Source organism: Perissodus microlepis, chromosome 2, assembly GCF_051167445.1.
Source record: "Perissodus microlepis isolate ML-2025 ecotype Zambia chromosome 2, ASM5116744v1, whole genome shotgun sequence".
In the NCBI taxonomy this organism is placed as follows: domain Eukaryota; kingdom Metazoa; phylum Chordata; class Actinopteri; order Cichliformes; family Cichlidae; genus Perissodus; species Perissodus microlepis.
Genome location: NC_140462.1, coordinates 32,341,529 through 32,362,308, shown reverse-complemented (window position 1 = coordinate 32,362,308; position 20,780 = coordinate 32,341,529). Strand labels below are relative to the sequence as shown.

The 20,780-nt window shown below is 40.3% G+C and overlaps 2 protein-coding genes and 1 non-coding gene across 3 annotated transcripts in view; 2 read left to right on the top strand and 1 right to left on the bottom strand.

Annotated features, from left to right (window-relative positions):
* LOC146392980 (alpha-1,3-mannosyl-glycoprotein 4-beta-N-acetylglucosaminyltransferase B) overlaps positions 1-2,511 on the bottom strand; it is a 29,075-nt gene extending 26,564 nt beyond the window's left edge. The window contains exon 1 of the mRNA XM_084908304.1: positions 2,409-2,511. Coding sequence (XP_084764430.1) covers positions 2,409-2,499 — 91 coding nt within the window. The 5' untranslated portion in view covers positions 2,500-2,511. The remainder of the gene's footprint in view (positions 1-2,408) is intronic.
* A 647-nt stretch (positions 2,512-3,158) lies between these two features.
* On the top strand, positions 3,159-3,230 carry trnaa-ugc (transfer RNA alanine (anticodon UGC)). Its single transcript has one exon. It is a non-coding gene; the product is annotated as a tRNA-Ala (tRNA).
* A 7,066-nt stretch (positions 3,231-10,296) lies between these two features.
* On the top strand, positions 10,297-19,624 carry LOC146392978 (matrix metalloproteinase-25-like). Its single transcript, XM_084939158.1, has 11 exons — positions 10,297-10,469; positions 10,635-10,767; positions 10,867-11,020; positions 11,155-11,263; positions 11,339-11,516; positions 11,862-12,038; positions 16,492-16,594; positions 17,264-17,337; positions 17,447-17,596; positions 18,354-18,632; positions 18,752-19,624. Exons 1-11 carry the CDS (start codon positions 10,341-10,343, stop codon positions 19,132-19,134), a joined length of 1,869 nt encoding a protein of 622 aa, XP_084795284.1. The 5' UTR covers positions 10,297-10,340; the 3' UTR covers positions 19,135-19,624.
* The last annotated feature ends 1,156 nt before the right edge of the window (positions 19,625-20,780 follow it).

Sequence of the window (20,780 nt, the reverse complement as noted above, 5' to 3'; positions counted from 1 at the left end):
TGAATGACTTTGAGTTTTCCTAAGCTGTAGAGGCTCTTGGGGTCACATTAGTATTAGGGATGGGTACTGGGTTCTGACATAAACGGTAGTAACCAGACCGAAAAGCAGTGCACATTTCGGTGCTTTATTTCGGTGCTTTTTTTCCTGAGATGTCACACACTTTGGATTCTAGCCAATCATTTTACATTTTCAAGGATAGTAGGCGGGCCCAGGTACGTACATTCTTTTAGAGCAGAGCTACAGATTAAAAATGCCCAAGGCGAAGCGGTCCAAAGTCTGGCTGTAATTCACAGCAAAAGATGCAAACTCAGCAGCCTGCAACAAGTGCTTTAAGCTGATACTGTGATACTGTCAAAGGAGGCAACACCTCAAATCCGATGAAACACCTGGTGACGCATAGCTTTTTTTTAAAAAGCCAAGAAATGCACCGTATTTGATAGCTTGCTGCGAGACCTCACACCGAGCACATCTACTGCGGGTGTGGTGCCTGTTATCGGACCCGGAGTTAGCAACATCCCCCAAAAACCCGAAGAGGAGAGTCCTGGCCCCTAGCCCTGCCAGTGTAGCAGAAATGATGACCGATGATGATGCAGCAGCAGCCGTTCTTCTCTGGGTGAGTAGCTTAATGTTGTTCGTGTGTAATTTACGTTGAGTAGGCTAACCACGTTATTACATTAATGCATGTAAGGTGAACTAGCAAACATCATCATAGCTACATGCGGCTGTCTTCTTGTTTGATGGCAGATACTCCCTTCACCCTGGACAAAAAGGCTAAAATGACCAAAGAAAAAGTGGAAAACAGCTAAACATGAGAGGTTTTTGGACAAAGTTTGTGTTTTTTCCATTGATTAAGACACAGGCAGCCAGAAGGGGACGGGGGGTGGGTGAGGAGGTGGGGGTGGGAGTGCCTCCCCTGCACCCTGGTGACACACCTTTACCCCAAGGCCCTGCATGTGTGGGTGATTATGGTGGAGCGGGAAGAGGGAGGCAGCTGGAGATGGGGAGGGAAGGAAGGGAGGGGCAAGTGGCCCCTCCCTGGGGCCAGCTCCCCCGCTGACCCCTGTAGGCACCCCCATACTCTGCAACCCACCAAGGGAATTAGGGATGATACCCATCCCTAATTAGTATTCCTACGGGAGCTCAACTTCACTGATAAAAATCTGATATAAGACTTTGTTTAGGCATTGTTGTAGTGCAGGCTTGTAGTAAGAAAGCACATCAGGTGCTCAAATTGATTAGAAGAGCACTCTGTATGTGCCTTTCCATTTAGCTTTTCTATAGCTAGCCATATAGGTCTGCTTTTCTGTGGGCGGGTTTTGTCAACACAATACCTTCACAACAATGTAAAATGCAGCTACCCGACTTCACAGGTGTGGCTCTGGCATTAAGATGAAAGCTCTGGTATGAGAGCTCACCAGCATTGCAGCAGATTTGATGGTTTCTACAGTTATTGGAGTATTTATGATAGAACATTTACCTGCACAGCTTGAATATGTCAAAAAAAATCCTCAAATAACTCAAAATATACCAAATTAAAGTTCTAGTATTAACTTCCGGTTTTAAACTACTATCCCACTATTAATAAAACTTTGTCAAGGTAAGGAGGAAAAAGGACAAGCCTAATGACAATGGTCCCAATAAGCCACGACAGCAGCTGAGAGGAGCCAGCTGTGAAGATACCTGTGCTTTCGCTGTTATGTTAAGATGTCTGTTGTCTGAGCTGCAGTGCCTTATTAATCATGCAAATATTATATGTTCAATAAAAATATGTTTCATTAAAACTGTGTTTCAGCTTGCTAGGTCTTTACTCCCTTCTCTTTACCAGGTAAAATAAGTATTTGTACTTAAAAGATAAACAAAGTCATTCGCAATAAAAATACAAGAGCTCGGAATGAGGCTGATAAAGAAGAACAGAGTGAAAAAGCAACAGCAGAAAGCGTTTGTTCCTTGAATACCTCGCTGTTAGTAATGGAGCAGGTTGGCAGGCCGAGATACAATTCTGATGTAGGTAAAAGTGTATGGCGGGTGTGTTGGCTTACTACTAAAACTCACACGGTGATGTTATGACGTTAGGGAAAGACTTTATAACCGGTATAACTTTCATTTTTTTCTTAGGAAACAACATTTCCCACAGCCTCTTCAATAAGACGTTTGTACTCCATGTGAAACAGATAGTGTTGTATACAGAGAGACCGTCGCCCGACTATCGAGAAGGTTATGCTAATAATTTGTAAAAATAAATAAATAATTTAAGAACATAAAAATACCATATGTAAAAGTTGCCCATGCTACGCTGTGACGCGAACTTTAACCCTGCGGTATTTTCTGTTTCCATGAGAATAAACAGCAGATGAGTATAAAGTTTCCGTTTGAGTCAGCATGTGAAAAGTGAAAGCAGGTACACTCACCTTCATCACTGGGAATCGATTTAATCCAAGTAACCGACACAAAACACCCGAACGCCAAGAGACATGCTAACTTATAGGGGTAAAACCTCATTTCATTCCTCACTCACAGTCCCACCGTCTTTGTGTGCCTACTTGCCGCCGATGGGACAACAGGTGGATGTGAGCGGACCAGGTAAATGCAGGTAAGTTAGAAGAAACGCTAAGTGGCTGGTCACAACTGTGATTCTAGCCTACGTCAAAGCCAAGCATCTACGCGTGTCCGCTTTCATGCTTTTCCGCATGTTGAAAACGTTGTTACACGGTCGCATGATGACAGTTCCTGACAAAACGCTGTGAAATTCTCGGAGAGCACAATCGAACGTGTTGTAGGCGCGCACGGCCAACAGCGACACCTGCTGGTCGTGTCATGGCGTTCACAGCCTCGGACGAACCGGTCTATGACAGGAACCCACAGAACAATAAAATAAATAGTAGCAATCGAAAGTCTTACTATCTCTTTATGTAATATTTCAGGTTTAGCATGAGAAATAAACCTTAGCCCAAGTTTTATTAGGCAGCACATTTTTAGTATCACGTGTTTCGTAGTTCGCAGTATGATTAAGGAAACGTGTACTTCAAGGTAGCCTGTGTAAGTCCTTTTAAGTGACCGGTACGGAATGTTACCACTGACAATCTATGCATACGTTGAGAATATAATAGTACGAAACGTGCCATGTTTATATAGGCTACGGTGTAAGCCACCGCTCGTGTGGGGATGTAGCTCAGTGGTAGAGCGCATGCTTTGCATGTATGAGGCCCCGGGTTCAATCCCCGGCATCTCCAGCATTTTTTTTTTTTTTTTTAATAAATTCATAAATTGACTGTTGGATTCTGTATCCGAGTCAAATTTTCTAATTTTAAAAGTAGCAATTAGTAATATATATCTCGTTTCATGGTTAAGCTACTAGTTTGCCAAATGCACTAGTTACTCTGTGTTTGAAAGCACTGTGAGTATGTTCAAAACAAAAGCAGGAAGATTTCAAAGTAAAATTAAGTTAATTATTTATTTTAAAGTATATATTTTAATTGATGTCTGAGACAAAATACAAAGTGCAGGAAGTGACTGTTTCAGTTAGATGACATATCCCCGTTTCCCATATTTTAAAGATGATTTTAGGTTGTAGAGAACAATTATATTTTTGTCATTGTGTCCTGCCTGCTCAATCCAATTCCTTTGAGACTTCTTTCCTACCGTCCATTTATTCTAAGTGGGGGGATCACCGATTAACCAAACTCATGCATGTCTTTGGACTGCTGGAGGAAGACGGATTACCTGGAGAGAATCCATGCACCACTCGGCACAGAGAGGGCATGGAGAATGGAGCAAAACCCAGAATCTTCTTGCTCTGAGTCAGCAGTATGGACAACCACACCACTGCCCACTTTACATATCATGAGATCCACCTGTGTAAGAAATTCAGAACAAAATGATTTGTCAGAAAAAGGTTCCCGTAGTTTTCATCACCATCATCACCTTTACTGGAACAGAGAGAACACTCAGGGCAATAGAAAATGCATCCGTAGCCAAATGCATTCAAGACTGGCAATACAGCATGTGCTATTGTACTATTCCAGCTGACAGTAGTGTCATTGCTGAACTAAGTAATGATTTTATCCTGTTATGAATTTAAGAAAGATTTACATGAAATATCAAGTTAACTTTGTTGTGAGTTTCATAAAGTCTGATGATCTCAGTTCTGACATCTACATTAGTAATCACTCTTCACACTGCCTTCTTTGTGGTCATGACCTCTCCCCCACCCACAGCTCTGTTTGGGGTTTGCCACCATCAGATCAACTCCATCAGGACCAGTGGTACGGCTGGCCATTGTTAGCGCCATACAGTGTACCTGACCTCAGGCTAATGGCATATTCCGTCATAAGGTAATCAGCTGCGGACACCCTGACTTCATGTCTGTTAAAATCATGGATACTGAAACAATATATTGTCTTTTAACAACTTGAGCTTCAAAATAACCACATGGCCTTTAGAACATCAGTCCCACTGCAACACAGATGTGTTCAGAGCGATCCCATGTGTGCAGCGCTTCAGAAAGGCTCATTCAGACAAGTTAACAGAGACACCATGCACACCAAAAAGGGCCATTTCTGTCACTACGGGTAACAGCAAGATGAACCACACACAGCCCCATTCACATATTTACCAAGATCCCCCCCACCCGTCATCCATCACCCATTACCCCAGAGTGACCTTTGACACCTCCCAGCAGCTGCATTTATCGGGAAATAGGCTGTTGTCACGGTGACTGAGGAGCAGTTTTATTTTCATTTACCCCTTAAACAGTGAACAAAAACACACAAGGAATAAAAAGTTTAAAATCTGACTTTTTTTGTAAATTATCCACATGTTTATCCCTGTATGGAAATATATATGGTAATGTTTCTGACTGCAACAGTGTTTTAAGCTGGAGTACCATATGCTATAACTAACCAGGACTAGAACAGTTGTTGTACTGTAATCTTAGCTTTTTAGAAGTGGATATCACAGACAGTGCACTCTCATATACTGTAGCAGCTAAAGGAGACCATATTTTACAAAATCAGCTTCATGATGTACTCAGTAACCCTTGAAACAAGCAACTGAAGCCACGAGCCCACCAGGAAAGTGACTGAGATCATAGAATAAAGGAGCCTAGTGTTGTTTTCCCCTGTAGGTCTATACAAGCAAAATTCTTTTGGCTGCCACAGTAGCTAACCCCCTGCTGGTAATTAAAAAGAACGCAGGTTCAAGGCAACTTTTCAAAGCCAGAAGCTGTCCACAATTTAAAACAGAGACAGGATCCAGTAGGAATGTGAGTTATTGTCCTCTCCTGACGGTGTTGACTTCAGTTTAAATATCTTCTTGTTCTGCTGTGTTACTATCCTAAAAATAACTGCATTCCTCAGCATGTCTTACATGCATTTGCATGTAAGAAAAGCATGTCTTACATGCAACTGCATTCTTATTTGCAGTTTACACAAAATTTGCATCACACCAAATTTATTGGTCGAAAAGTTTCCACCCTGCACACCGGCCTAGTTTATCGTATTGCAATAAAAGACGCAGAGAAGGACATTTTGTTCAACAAAGAAAGGGAAAAATAATTAGTAAAACATTTTACTATCTTTCTCATAATGAGAGGTAAAGGTCTTTGAAAGAGGATTCACTGTTGGGGTAGAACGTTCAGTCACAAAAACTGGTTGACTGGCCAGTGTTTGAACAGGAATACTGTCCGAGTTGACATTGCTCAATGTGCTCATTAATGGCTGCGATCCTTGAGCATTAGTGAGACAACATAGGTGTGTGAGGATGCGAGCAGAAGTTGAACCCATGGAAGTGCAGAAGAGTGATGAGTTAGATGAGGGAGTGACTTGGTTCATGAGTTCATGAGTCATGTTCTTAGCGTACTTGTACACCAGGAGGACGATACACTCAGTCTTTGCTGTAATTTTTATAATTAAATACCCAGAAAAATGACACACACACACAAACACACACATATAACCCAGGACCCACGAAGACCAACAGGTTCTGGTGAAGACAGAGATGAAAATTGTTGTTAAGTTGTTACAGTAATTCATCAGCAGCTGTCTTTTTAAATTACTTAATGTTTCCCATTGAAAACACTGCTTGACTTTACTGTGAAGTGAGCACAGAAAGCAACAGAAAGCATAAAGCAAGTATAACAGTTTACATGAGACGGTTCAAAAGGAGCCTGAAATGAGCATTTGACTAATGCTAGTTAGGCCTGAACATTTGGCCCCTACAGCGAGGGCATCTGTAGACTCGTTTAGTGGTTTTTGACCAGTTTGTCCCCTCACAGGAATAGGCCACTAATGATGTTCATGAACACCATGAATGACATGCACCATCACTGCTGGCTATGCATCCTGTGTGTCAGCACACCCGTGACAAATGTACTTCAGTCTAAGAAATTGAAGTCAAAGAGCAGAGAACTGTCAGTCCTGAGCATCAGTCAGTCACTGGATCTGCCTGTTCTGCTACAGACACACATAACAGGAATCAGGTTTCCTGAAAACACACTGCATTAGTCCTACACGTGTTTCTAGTTGCAGCTTTTTTCTCTCAGCAGAGAAAGACCAGATTAGATTGAGCTTCATGATCCCAGCAGGATGGTGCAGGGTTAATATGAAGGGGACTCACCAATGGAAGAAATAACATTAGCATTGACAAGAATATGGAGAACATGGCTTAGTGCAGTTCATGCTTTTTTCATTGACATGAACAGTAGGATATCAGTTGCATTTAAAGAAAGAGGCCAACATGAGACCACCCCTCCCACCAGTTCAGTGGATTAAACACAAAGAAGAAACACAAGGAAAAAGCTGCAGCAGAACGAGAGGGAGCCACAAATCTGTCTGTCTTGGTTTTGTTTTAATCCTCATGTTAAGAGGATTGTGTGTAAAAATGTCATCATGAGAGAAGATACACATAAACATGCAGATGTTGCACACATGCAAAGGCACACGCACACACACACACATGTGTCTAAACCCATCTTTAATGTGCATCACTAATCCTGCACGAGTCAAATGTTGCATTCTGCACTCACAGAGTATTGTGCCACAACTAATTGTTTTCAAATCAGATTTTCTTTGTTCATAAATTGTGTACTGTGGGCAAATAACTGACTGATAGGAGGAAAAACAAGTTGGGAAAAACCAAGGCACAATCTTGGGACAAAGGAAGGAAGATATTTCTGCAAAGATGAAACTTAATTTGTCATGCTGCTGTGGCAGTGGGTGGGGTAGGGGGTGGGGGTTAGGAGTCAGGCTTTGAGGAAACGAGCAGGAGAATAGAAAGGACCCATCTGTTCCCATTGTGGCAAATGAAGAGAGAGCAGGGAGAAGCGGAATGCAGAGCAGGAGGAAGGTAAGTGTTAAAAGCACTTTTCTCATCTTTAACTTGCTTTGATTCAGCTTTCAGACTAAATTTGGAGTTAGTGTAATGAATGAATGTGTCGTGGTCAGTGGTGTGAGATGTTAGGTTTCTTTGTCAGATGGTGACAATATTACATGTGCAGGGACTAATACACAGCCTGAATTACTGTACAGCTGTGCCAATACCGCTGCTCGAATTCCTTCAAACTCTGTTTTTCATTTAAAGCCCGACTTCAGTCAGGATTACAGATAAGTCTAATCAGAAGATTTTGATCAGCCAGTAAAAATGAGGCGGATTATTCTGTTTGTAAATTCTTCTGAAATGCTTCCTAACCCTTTCCTAAATGTAAAAATGAGGGGGGGAAATCCTGTGATCCCTGTGACCCAAGTCACTACTTAAAATCAAACAGTAATATTAGAAACAGCCAAATCGCAATTATAATTGTAATTTCCAGTAATATAATAAGTTAAAACTGACCTGATATGCGCATGTTGATAGAGGCAGATATTTGTATAGCTGGACTCAACCAGTTGGCCAGACATAGAACTCCAAGTAAATGCTACTGTGTCTTTGTCCCTGCAAGAGGCTGAAACGACACCACTTTTTTCACCTTTATTAACACAACTTGATTTGTTGCCCCCAAGAGACCAAATAAGAAACATAAAAAGTCCTGAATGCAGCTTTAACTAGTCAAACGCTGTGAAATGCAAAAATAAGTCAGCTTTGGGGTTAAGACAAAAATGTATGCACTTACATTTTAGAGCATGAACTTTACCTGATCAACTGCTTTGATGCAACGTGATTTGCCACCAAAGCAGTTCCTCTAATGTTCATTGCAGCTTGTTTAATTCAGAATGTTCTTCCTGACAGTCTGCTCCTTTGACCTTCGCCCTCTACTCTTGTGGCTGCTTTAATCTCATTACTTTAAAGCTGCCTTGTCCTCCATTCATCCTCCCTCCTTCTCTGCCCCAGTGCTCTAACTGAAATGGTACACCCTCTAACTTAATTAATGGAGGCATCTTCTGATTGACATGGGCACACACATATCTGGCAGTGTCCTATACGGCAGGGCACAATGCCCTCCCCTCTGTATTTTATGGTAATTCTCGTCCATCTCGTGATTGAATCTGGTAGGTTTCTCCACCCTGTGGGAATATACTACGTTTCCCATCAGCTTCTTTGACTCACTGCTTTAACGCGTCCGTGCTATTGTGACATGGAGTGTCACAGTGTGCTTCCTGTTCTTCTGTGACAGTTTTTGCACTTTACTTTCTAGCAGTAGCAAAAGTAGCCACAGGACGTGCATCACCACACAGGGAAGGTTGGGAAGGGCCTGGTTGCATGAAGAGATTTGATTGGGTAATCTAGTGTCACCGATAAAAATGAATGGATGGGCTGCTGTCAGTGCTTGTAGGGCCAGTGCACAGCAGACCTTCAATCCAGTCTGTAGCCTGTGTAACTATATCGACCAAAAAATGATATTGACACATCAGCACACCGGGCATGCCAGATTACCAATAACTCTTTAGTGGATCTGTTAGACTGGAGTGCAAATTGCACAGCATCCAGAGACGTGCCATGAATAACCTTCATGGGCAGTAGTCATGCAGGCAGGTAACAGCTGTCCTCTTTGGGACTATGATGATGGTGGTGGATGTGAAGCACACTGGGACAGGCATTATTCTCTTATATTTTATTACATTGCAGGTGCAAATGTAATGTACTCACCTTAGTTGGTTTCTGCTCATTAATGCAGCCTTGTTGCATCACCAGCCAGAGGACATTCTTTCTTTCTCATCCGAGACATAAAGATGACTCGTGACTTTGATTGACTGCCAAATGCTGAGTTATACACCGGGTCCTAGCTATAATTAGGACCCAAGATAATCCGAGTCATGTCACATATACAGATATGCTGAATGATGCTTTCAATTTTAAGAGACGAGCACCTCCCTCTGGTTTGTAGTTGATCTGTGTTCTCATTAAAAAGTCTTTCTACCCAATTTCAAAAGAGTTGAACTCTAATGAAAAAACTTCCAAGGCTTAGCTTACACATTGCTTCTTATACGTGATGGAAGATGAGTGCAGTCACTTTGTCAAAGAACATACCAGTGTGTCCTCTGACCTTTCACCATCCCGGGACAGCTATTTGTCTGACTCCCTGCCTACAAACTGAGTGAAATCCTTTAAAATCTCATTCACAAATCAGAGTTAGTAATTCCTCTGTCCACTACAAAGGACACTGAATAAAAGTTCTCTTTCAAAAGTGTTAACATTACTGCACATTTCTGAAATTCTACTAAATTGAAGATAACAATCTAATATTGAAGAAACAATTTGAGGTTTCATTATAATATTCAATTTAATTCAATTTTATTTACATAGCGCCAAATCACAACAATAGTCACCTCAAGGTGCTTTATATTGTAGGTAGACCCCTATATATCATATCACTTAACCTGAAATGTGGAACCTCCGATGCCTTTTCAATTGGAAAAGAACTCCGTTATTACTCTGTTAGCCCAATCCCCAAAAATGTGGCATCAATAAAAGCCCAGCATGTCCCCTTGACACCACAGTAGGACTCAGATTGCATAGATTCTGGTTGATGTAGAGGTTCATGTCCTTCACAGAGGACACAAATGAATTGCGGCCTTTTAGGAGAATATAGTGTTTTTTCTATTTTAATAACTGCAAAGAATGCAAACTTCTGTGACTGCTGTGAGGTGACAGAACTAACCACTGCACCAGACCTTGTGTCCGTGTCAAAGCACCCTCTGTACCACTGTGCAAAATGTTAAAATATTTTTGTTTATTTTGGATAACTTAAGGAAAACTCTTTAAATGTCGGGCTTTAGGGTTTTTTGCTGCCCTGTCTGTATCGTTGTCTTTAATGTTTTAAAATGACTTTGCTTCATTTCCAGTGGATTTCCACACACTGAAAATACTGCTTTCCACTGAATATTCTGTTCCAAAAACATGTAATCAAGATGAAGATGTATATGACTTTCCTCTGCTTGAGCTGTGGATGGATGCAAACAACTTGTGCTGCTAGTGTGACTCTGTCACCATCCTCTGCACCAGTGACACCCACTGAAGATGAGAGCTCCAAACTTGTGGTAATAGAAACCATACAACTATTGATGGGAAATTAATAATATCTTTACCAACTCTCTCATATATTACATTGGTAGTGAGCTTTATATATAATATAGATACAGGACTGCAGGATAGAAATGGAAGAAGAACACCCCGTTAAAGAGATCATTTACCCCCTTTTTTAGGATTGGCTGATGAAGTATGGTTACCTCCCACCCCCAGACCCTTCCACTGGTCAGCTGCAGGCTTGGACAGGTGTCACCAATGCTGTGAGGGCCATGCAAAGGTTTGCAGGCCTAAAAGACAGCGGAGTTGTAGGTGAGGAATACAGATGGTGTCTGTAAAAAGATGTTTATGCTGCTTCTCAAATCTAGTGTTCTCTGTGTGATTGGATAAAGTCTGTTCTCTGGTGTCCAGATGAGGAGACAATGGCGGTGATGAACACGCCACGCTGCTCACTACCGGACCAGGAGGAATCATCCATACTATCGGCCAACCAAGAGAAAATAAATATGAGGAGGCGGAGAAGATGGGCTGTCTCCATGTGGACGCGCAGGAACATCAACTGGAGGTGGGATAAAATTTGCGAGGAGACTGTGATCAGCTCGATGTAGTAATTCACAATGGCTTCCTATTGTCAGTAAGCTGTGCTTGGTGAAGTATCTGCCACTCGGTGAGGTCTTTGCGTCTATCTTACCTCGTCAGGTTGCAATCATATCCCTCCTCTTCTCATCTGTCGCGGGAAACAATTCGCTCACTTATCTTCTACGCTTTAAGAGTGTGGGCCGAGCCAACGCCACTGGAGTTCCATGAGGTTTGTCAGATGCCACTTTTGACTAGAACTAGCCAAAGTCACACAGTCGATGAGTTTCATTCATTCTGTTTCCAGGTGGGCAGTCCGGATGCAGCTGACCTGCGGGTAGACTTCTTCCATGGTTACCATGGTGATGACTATCCCTTTGATGGGGCAGGTGGAGCAGTGGGCCACGCTTTCTTCCCCTCAGACCCAGCCCGGGCAGGAGTAGTTCATTTGGATGCGGAGGAAGAGTGGGCATTCAGACAGCCAGGTAGAACAACACTTCAAAAACATAAAAGTCTAACCTTTTATTAGTCTTTTGTCTTGTGTCTTCACATGGTGTAGTTTAATGCAGCTTGGTGACCAAGCTTGACAGTGCTAGGCGGAAACTCAGTGCTCCACACTTCTGTCAAATTATGGTTCTTGCTCCAAAGTTGCCAAATGGCAGTGGACAAAACAATAACACTGAGTCCAAAACCAGTGAGCTTTGGAACACAATGCTACCTCCATACAGTCTATGGCCATACTATACCAGTAAACCATGACTTGTTTAGCTTCTTCTTCTAATCAGGTCATCATTTTGTTTTCTGTTCCTCCTCTTCTGTGTCCTTCCCAGTCTCTGAGGGTACCGACCTGTTCACAGTGCTGGTTCATGAGTTTGGCCATGCACTGGGCCTTCCTCATTCCTCATCCCGTCACTCAGTCATGAGGCCATACTACCTGGGTCCTGTCGGAGACCCTCTCCACTACCGCCTGGGACCCCAAGACCTGGAGCACATCACTCAGCTCTATGGTGAAGCTTCTCACACCATGATTTAATCATTAATATTGATTATAGTTGATGTGTGAGGATGTGTAAACTAGACTGAATGTAAAATTTCAGTATTAGCACACATAGGATAATATAAAGTTTCAATATCAAGAATTTAAAATACTTTAAAAATGATGTAAAAGGATAAAAACTGAAGTGCAGTTTAAAGGATGAATGCTGTGAAATAGCTCCCTGGTCTGACCTCTGGTGTGTTTATTGAGGAAGGACAGAATTTAGTTTCTTCACAGCTTTAGCCTCCACATTCAGCGAAGACTCTCGTGAAAGCCTCATATTGTAAAATATAAAAACGAGGAAATGTCTGACTGCGCTGTTGCTCGGAAACCATTCTTAACTTTCTCAGTTCATTTTGCTTTTGCATAATGTCATGAATGCTTGACAGGCAAACCGCTGTGTCTGTGGATATTCAAGCTTCTGCCCACATGTTCCAAAAAATACATCCTTCCACTCAGTGTCGTTCCAGGTTCATTAACTGTATTTGCATCTCGGGTTTAACAATTTGTCATTGTGAAAATTTACTAACCACGATCCATTTTTTAATGTTTGGTACTTAAACTAATGAACATGTAAAATATATTATTCATTGGCACAACATTTTATACAAAGGTCTGTGGCTCCTAGAAGTTAAACTTGAATATCTTTGCCACAGATATGATATGAAATTGTATCTGTGGTTTTAAGTGAAATGCAAAACTATCATCTGACACGTAGTTCATAAATGAATAATTTCACAATATGAAGCACGCTAGAGAGGAAACAAACCTTTCTGTAAAATACTTGGTTACCAAATACTGTGGCAATAGTTTGGGACATTGAACTGTGTTGTACTAACCTTCTAAAATGAAGCTAAACGAGTAATCATCACACAATAATGGGAAGTAGGCTGGGCTTAACCAAGCATGTGTGACACACTGGAAGTGACAGTAGCTCTGGCTGTGTCCCACCAACCTGCAGTGGTTCTTAGACTGTCAGGTGGGCCCCTTTAGTGGAGCATGGAGCCAACCGCAGAAGGAGCATTGAAGAACCAGTCAGTATAACCCAAAATGGATCACCATGAACTCAGCAGGGAAGTGTTTGAAGAGGTCAAGAATGACGTTTTCCTATGGACCCATATAGTGCTGCAAGACTTTTTATATCTATCACTGGCTGCTGCCCTTTAGATAGAAGCAGATTTGAGGCATTTCTGCATTGGCTAAATTTTTCCATTGAGAATCTACGTTTATGTCCAGTTAAATGGGGTTTAAGTCTGCACTGTTAAAAAAAACTTCTTAAAAAAACGGTAATATTCTGGCAGCTGGGGCGCCAAAATACTACCGTAAAATAACAGAAAATAACTTTATCATGAAAATACAGTCATTTTCAGTAATGAAAATAGGGTTTGTTGCGCTAATTTTACATGGGATTCTGCCTTTTCCAAGTGCTTTTAGACATTAAATTAGGAACATTTTAACGTGATCAAACAATGAAATTACCTATAAACAAGGTCAATGAATGTGGCAATATGAATCATAATACGTAAATGTACAGAAATATACAGTTAACAGTTGGTTTAAATAATAATGGATTCAAATAACGGACAGATATTTGTGAAATCATGATACATTTGTGAATGTATTTTAACAATCTAAATATGCATATGTACAGACAGATACATTTACTAATCATGAAAATTATGTTTTATTACATTACAGTGATTTAACGTTAATTTACATTTGAAATGTGAACTCAGTCTATTTACGTAACTTTAATGATGTTCTAGAAGAACAGAACAAAACTGTGAAATGCAGTAAAATACTTTTATATTAGGATGTTTTCCTACAGTGCAGCCATACCCGCGACCTTGTGGTTGTTAGTTCACATTCATTGGCCGATGCTTAGCGTCATGTTATTATGTGTCCCAACATCCAATGGCATGTCACATTGTTTTCATGGCCACACCCTCCCCCCAGGTGCAGAGGCCTATTTCTGTTCAGGAATGTTATGAATACTTTGAGATTCATATTAATTGCAATTCCTACCTCTACATTTATTTTTTAAAATATATAATTAGCACAGCGTGGCCGTGCAATGTTTTATATGTTTTTTTTAGTTTTTATTCCTATTAATTATATTTTCACTTGTTACCTCTGAATTATTGAATCAGACCTAGATGACATGAAATTTTCAGCAAAATTATAATTCAAATACTCCTTTAATTATTGATTATTCTCATTAATTTTTGATCATTTTATATATTTTTCCATAGTATTACATTTGAATTTAACAGATTATTCTCTCACATAACAGACAGATATTTGTGAAATTATGATACATTTCTGAATGTATTTTTACAATCTGAATATGCATATGTACAAAAAAATATATTTAAAAAACAAGTAAATTGTGTTTTACTATATTTTCAGTGATGTTATGTTATCTTACCTTTGACATGTAAAATCACAGTCTACTTATGTAAATTTAACCCTTCAAAGCCGGTCAGAGCGGCTCCGTTTTGCGTAACTATTTTTAAATCCCTGTAGAACCGGAACCACGTAAGCTAGCGCAATTAATTTTTTTGCATATGAAACCGGAGGAGTTGTACTTACATCTTATGCCATCAGCTTGTCCTAGGTCACAGTTTCCTTCCACATATAGCTTTGCAAAAATTGCATAAAAAGCGCTTGCAGGAACAAAAACATAATATTCCAGAAACCGATCGTCAGCGCGAACGATCGCATGTCCGCCATTTCCTGCCCGAAACCGGGAGTGACGTCATTTTCGCGGAAATGTAGTTTTTTACATGTAGGCCTTAAAAGCTTATACTGGTGTTTTTATAAGTCATGTTTGACTTTATGCTTTTCTGAATAGTTTCTGGGATGCTTAGAACTTGAATTGCACTGCTGGAAATAGTTTATTTTGATGCACATGCTGTTTTCTTTGCAAGTTTGCATCATAGGATTGTTTTTCGTTTTTCCTGCAGTATATAAAAATTGGTGTATCTCAAAAATAAAACTATGAAGACACTCAAAATAAATTTCCTGTTGTTGTAAACTATTTTTTGCAAGTTTTTTGTATTTAAAGTTTTGAGGGATAAGCCTCTTAAATTTCTCCAAGTAGAAATACATGTAAAAAAACAAAACAAAAACGATTTTCAATTTTTTTGTAGTTTATTGCACTTTTTTGCAATTAATGTAGTTACTATGGACTTAATGCATACATATTATTAAAATATGGGCTATAACAGTTGTATTGATGTATATCAATTTGAAATGCTCCCAAAAATGGCACTACAGCATGTAAAAAATAATATAAGCCCTGGCGGACTTGGTTCTATGGTAGGTCTTAAAGGGTTAATGATATTCTAGAAAGACAGTACAAAACTGTAAAATATACAGTAAGATACTTTGACATTACTATTTTTTGGAACAGTGTGGAGACTGTGCTGGCCATCACCATCTTGTTCTTTTTCCTGAGGTAGTTCTGCCACAGCTTGGACTTATGTTTTGGGTCATTATCTTGCTGTAGGATGAACCCCTGACCAACTAGGTCCATACCACGGGGTACTGAATGGTATCTGTTTTGGTTCAGGGAGCCTCTCACTCAGACTATCACACTTCCTCCTCCGTGTTTGACAGTTGATGACACACACTGTGGAACCATCCTTTCACCTACTTGACGGCGTACATAGAGCCTGTGTGATGAACCGAAGAGTTCATTCAATTTTGATTCATCAAAATAATAATACCTTCCTCCAGTCCTCAGTAGTCTCTGTCTTATCCTGAAATCTTACTGATGGCTTTCTTCCTGCAGCTCGAAGTTTCTCTTCACAGCTGAAACTGAGACTTGCTCACTACAGCCACTATTAAGCTGCTTGAAGCTGTTGTCCTGTGAGCCGCCATCGCACAAGCTGTTAACTCTCAGAAACTTGTCCTCTGATTCAGTCGTGTCTTTGGGTCTGCAGACCTCTTCCTGTCAGTTTGTTTCTGAGTGTGTTTGATGTGAATGAAACTGTACTCATTGACACCTTGACTTTCTTTGCAGTTTCTCTGTAGGACAGACCTACATTTATAAGTGTTATGATATTATGTCTCTTCCATTGTTAGTTGCCATTTTCTCACCATTTTTGTAGCAACACACTACTTTCTGTAGTACAATGCTGTTCAACTGATGAGCACGAGGGTATGGTACCACAGTATGTTTAAAATGGTGATGGCTAACCAACAGGCATACTAGTGGTAGACAAGCAGAGGAAGACGGCTGTAGTAATATACGTAGCGATACTGAATGACAGCAACAATCGGAAGAAGGAACACGAGAAGCTCGAGAAGCACCAAGGGCTCAGGGAAGAGCCCTTGGTGCTTCTCCACAGGGGCAGAGGGGGAATTTAGGGGGTTTTTTTGTAGCTTTTTCATTTAAATTGTTGTGATTTTTGATTTAGGTCAAATGAACAAGCTGCTGTCTACGGAGGCTCCTCGTATCACCACAGAGTTGCACCACGGAGGCCATCATCATCATCGTCGTCAGCATCATCATAGGCATGGGTATGACTTACTGAGAGATTTTTCTGTTAATAACAATCATATTAATATTATCATTATTAATAATAATACATTTAAGAATAAATAAAATGATAAGACTATAAAAAAATAAAAAGCAGAGGATTCATGTGACAGGATGAGTAATTAAACCAATTTAAAGGGGTGTGTTTTGAGACGGGATGTGAAGATGGAGAGAGTCAGAGTTCTGAATGTCTGGCGAGATGGAATTCCAGAGGCGAGGAGCAGAGCAGTAGAAGGTCTAGATCCCATAAAAGCCAAACGGGGGAAGGGACGTTCACACGGACAGAAGAAGACAAAAACTCTTTGTCATAAATATGCTAGATGGCGACAAGAATTGTTACTGTGTGCCTCTTTTCTTCCATATTTTTGCAAAATCATCTAATATCAGTATTAAGATTTTAAATTGAATTTCAGCCACCAAAGATATTTACATAAACAAGCTAGATAAACAATAGATAGATTTTGTAAACAGGAAAATGTTTACAGTGCTAAGTTAACAGCTAATGCTAGCAAGTTCCGTCTGAAACAGTTGCAACAGACAGACATTAGTTACCATCCAAGGACAAAGAGTATGGCTGTGCTGTCTACTGTTAACCAAATGAAAGCATGACATTCCTTTAACAAGTATCCCTGTGTGCTTCTGTCTTTCAGCCCCTCCATAGATCACTGTAACACCAGTTTTGATGCTGTGGCAAAGATTCGAGGAGAGACTTTCTTCTTCAAAGGTCTGAAAACAGATTTTTATAAATGTAGTTTATGTAGTTTAACTATGGAAGATGTATCTATAGTAACAGGATACCACAATTCATTATTTTCATTGGGTCATCGCTTCAGGTCCGATGATGTGGAGGGTCAATGGCGGAGGCTTGGTGTCGGGGCGCGGTTCTTCAGTGAGGAGGTTGTGGAGGGGTCTACCCCCTGACCTGCTTCATCTTCAAGCTGTGCTGGAGAGGCGCTCGGATCATGCTATCATCTTTATCAGTGGTACAGTACAGTAACCTACTTGTGAGAGGGGTAAAACGGTGTAAAGGCCACAACAGTCAGTGCAGATTACGCACCATAACTGGCTATTAAAGTCGTTACTAAAACTGTTTAAAAAATCAAAGAAGATTCCTTATTTCTTTATTTCTGTAACAATTGATTGACATGAGTTTTTTTTAGCTTATATCTCTTCTAGCCTTTACATTTTGCATACTGAAGTACACTGAATGTGTTCTTCAAAATTGTCTTTTTCATAAAATTTGCCTATAGCTATTCCTGAATTACTTTTCAAGCAAGCAGTGAAACGTTTGAGAGATAGTGATGTCTTCAGAAAGCAGAACTTGTTGAGATTTATGAGATTATTACTTCCTTCCTGCTACTTTCACAAGACCTACATGCACCTGTCCTATAGCATCTTTGAACATCTCCTACAGTTTGACTGTAGATTACATTTTCTATAACTAAAATACTTTTAGAATAGTTAAGGACTAAATTCTCCAACATCAAAACTGATGTGTCCAATTATTAAACTTTATCTGGCCTTCAGGTTTTTAAACCTTTCTTTCCTTCTTATTTCTTTGGCAACAGACATCCACTGCCTAGAACATGCATGCAATGATAAAATAAATGTGTAAATACAAAATAATACATCAAAGCAGTCACAGTGGACAAGCTTAAACCTTTTTGAAACGATCGATGGTGTTTCACTGCGAATCATCAAACTGACTTACTAACCTTTTCATGTGACGTCTCGCTGCAGGTCACCAGTTCTGGCTCTTCAAGGACCTGTCTCTGCAAGAAGGTTACCCTCAGCCCCTGTCTGCTCTCAGGACGGGCGTCAGCTTAGATTTAGCAGACACTGATAACGACGATGATGACGAGCAGGCAGCAGGAGCATTAGAGAGGTGGGGCCTGGTCTGGGACGCGGAGGAGGGGGCTGTGTGGGGAAAAATTGGAGATGCCAAACAAGAGAATCAAGGAGACACCTGGACACAACTACTTAAAGAGGGTGTGAATGGAATCACTACAGACACTAATGGTGAGGATCTGATTCATGTGTGAGATCTTTCTATTAAAGGATCAAATAAACGGACAAAGTTGACTTCATTTAACTAGAACCAGACTAAATTCAGTGAAGTTTCTTTTCTTTCTCTCCAGGCTCTGTCTATCTCTTTAAAGGAGAGTCCTACTGGAAGTTCATGTTTCCAGGTTCATCACTGCATGATGGATACCCACGATCCTCTGCTGCAGACTGGCTGGGCTGCACTGACTCATCCTCACCTGGGATGCAGGACCTCTCCTTTTCACTGTCATCACCTGGAGGAAGAGAGGAGCTCAGGGAGAGTTGGAGATATCGGGGAGAGGAGGAAGAACTGATAAAAAGAAAGCGAGTCAGAGACAGAACTAAACACAAAGAGGTGTTGGACAGAGGTTCACACATCTGGACAAAATGCACATGCCGAAACGGAGCCCTGGGGGACAGGACAACATTTTTGATAGCTGCCTTGCTGCAGGTTACATGGGCACTGTTAGCTGTTTAAAGGTACACAATGAAAGAAAAAACGGAGGTTTTATTAGACTAAATAGAGTGTGTGTACAACCTTTCCACAAGCACTCGCATCCTCGCCCTGTACTCCTGTCTGAGTGTGAGATTAGAAATGCGCTGCTGGTTTCAGGTAGCAGCGGCGCTAATTACGAGTGCTATTTTAATTAGGAGGCATATTTATTTACCTGTCCACCAGTCATCCGGTCATATTGTGAGCTATGACCAGAAAACTGGTTCCATCTGTGAAGGACTGAAGTTGCCAAAATCAATTATTAACAAAAACAACAATAATAAATAATAATAATACTAATAATAATAATCACGCAGACATTAACTGACTGATAATTTGACATGTTTGTATTTACAGATATCAGTGTTTTAAATGTATGTATGGATCTCTGTATTACTTTTCTTTTACATTCGTACTTTACAGCAATACTAATCTATCCCAGGCATCACAGACACTCACCACACTAGAAAATTGAAGTGGTTTGGGGAAATTAAAATTAAAGAGATCATTTTTAATATCATTTTTGATCATATTTTTGATCATATTTTAATTTCAGTTTGACCAGTTTCACCTGCATATTTCACCCCAAATCCACCTTAGCTTTTAAACTAAGTTTCTCTTTATACAGACAAAAAGTGGAGTAGTGGTTTTATTAAGTGGTTTTATCATTTCACCTTCCTGGTTAATTTCTCTTATTGCCGTCCCATAGGTGACAGTCTGCAAGCACACACTGTTTAAAAATAAGGATAAAAATCTATGAAGAAGGAAAAGAAATGACATTATTATTATTTTTTTTTTTTATCAAAGTCTAAGTTTACTGCAGTTGAACACAACCTCCAACAGGGCAGTCAGTGATGGATGTAGCCTTTAGCATGCAGCAGATTTGAGCAGTGTAAATGTACACAAACCAATTTGCACTTTTAATAACTCAAAGGGCAGCTGACACTGACTCAGGTGACATCACTTAAGGACAGCTATCAAACTTAAAAAACATTATCCTGCCACATATTTCAGGTTCAAGGTTCTTTATTCGTCACATGCATAGTTATAACACACAATGAAATGTAACCTGACACGCTCCTTGACTTGAGCAAAAGGGGGGGGGGGACATCATATAATATATAATATAATATATACATTAGGTGGATGTGCAGTAGTAGCATGTATGCAGCAAGCAGGTAAATTCAGTACATTAAGTGAATTAAATAAGAACAGACAATCACTTCTGAACACATAACAACACACGAGAGAAATAGTTTGAGCTCTATTTTCTGACCATTTATTTTTACCCATTTTCCATTCATCTTAACAGCATTTACATAAACTATGCATTTTAATGGTGTCGTTTTTGGCACGTATGAAGTACTCTCTTAGAAAAAGCATTTCTTACTGCGACTTCCCTCCTCTGTCTTTTGTTGTTAGAGGTTGTTGTTCTGGCCTGCTGCTGGTATTTCACATGCTTTTTACTTAGTTCGATGTGCTTATGAGCCCTTCTGTTATTTAAAGACTGCCTGCTTGTTCTGAACTCAGTCAAAATTTTGATCATGATATTCCTGTAAATAGGGTTTGAAATGAAGTAACTGAAATATGTCAACTTTTGTCAAAGCATTCTGCAGCTGCTGCTTCAACTC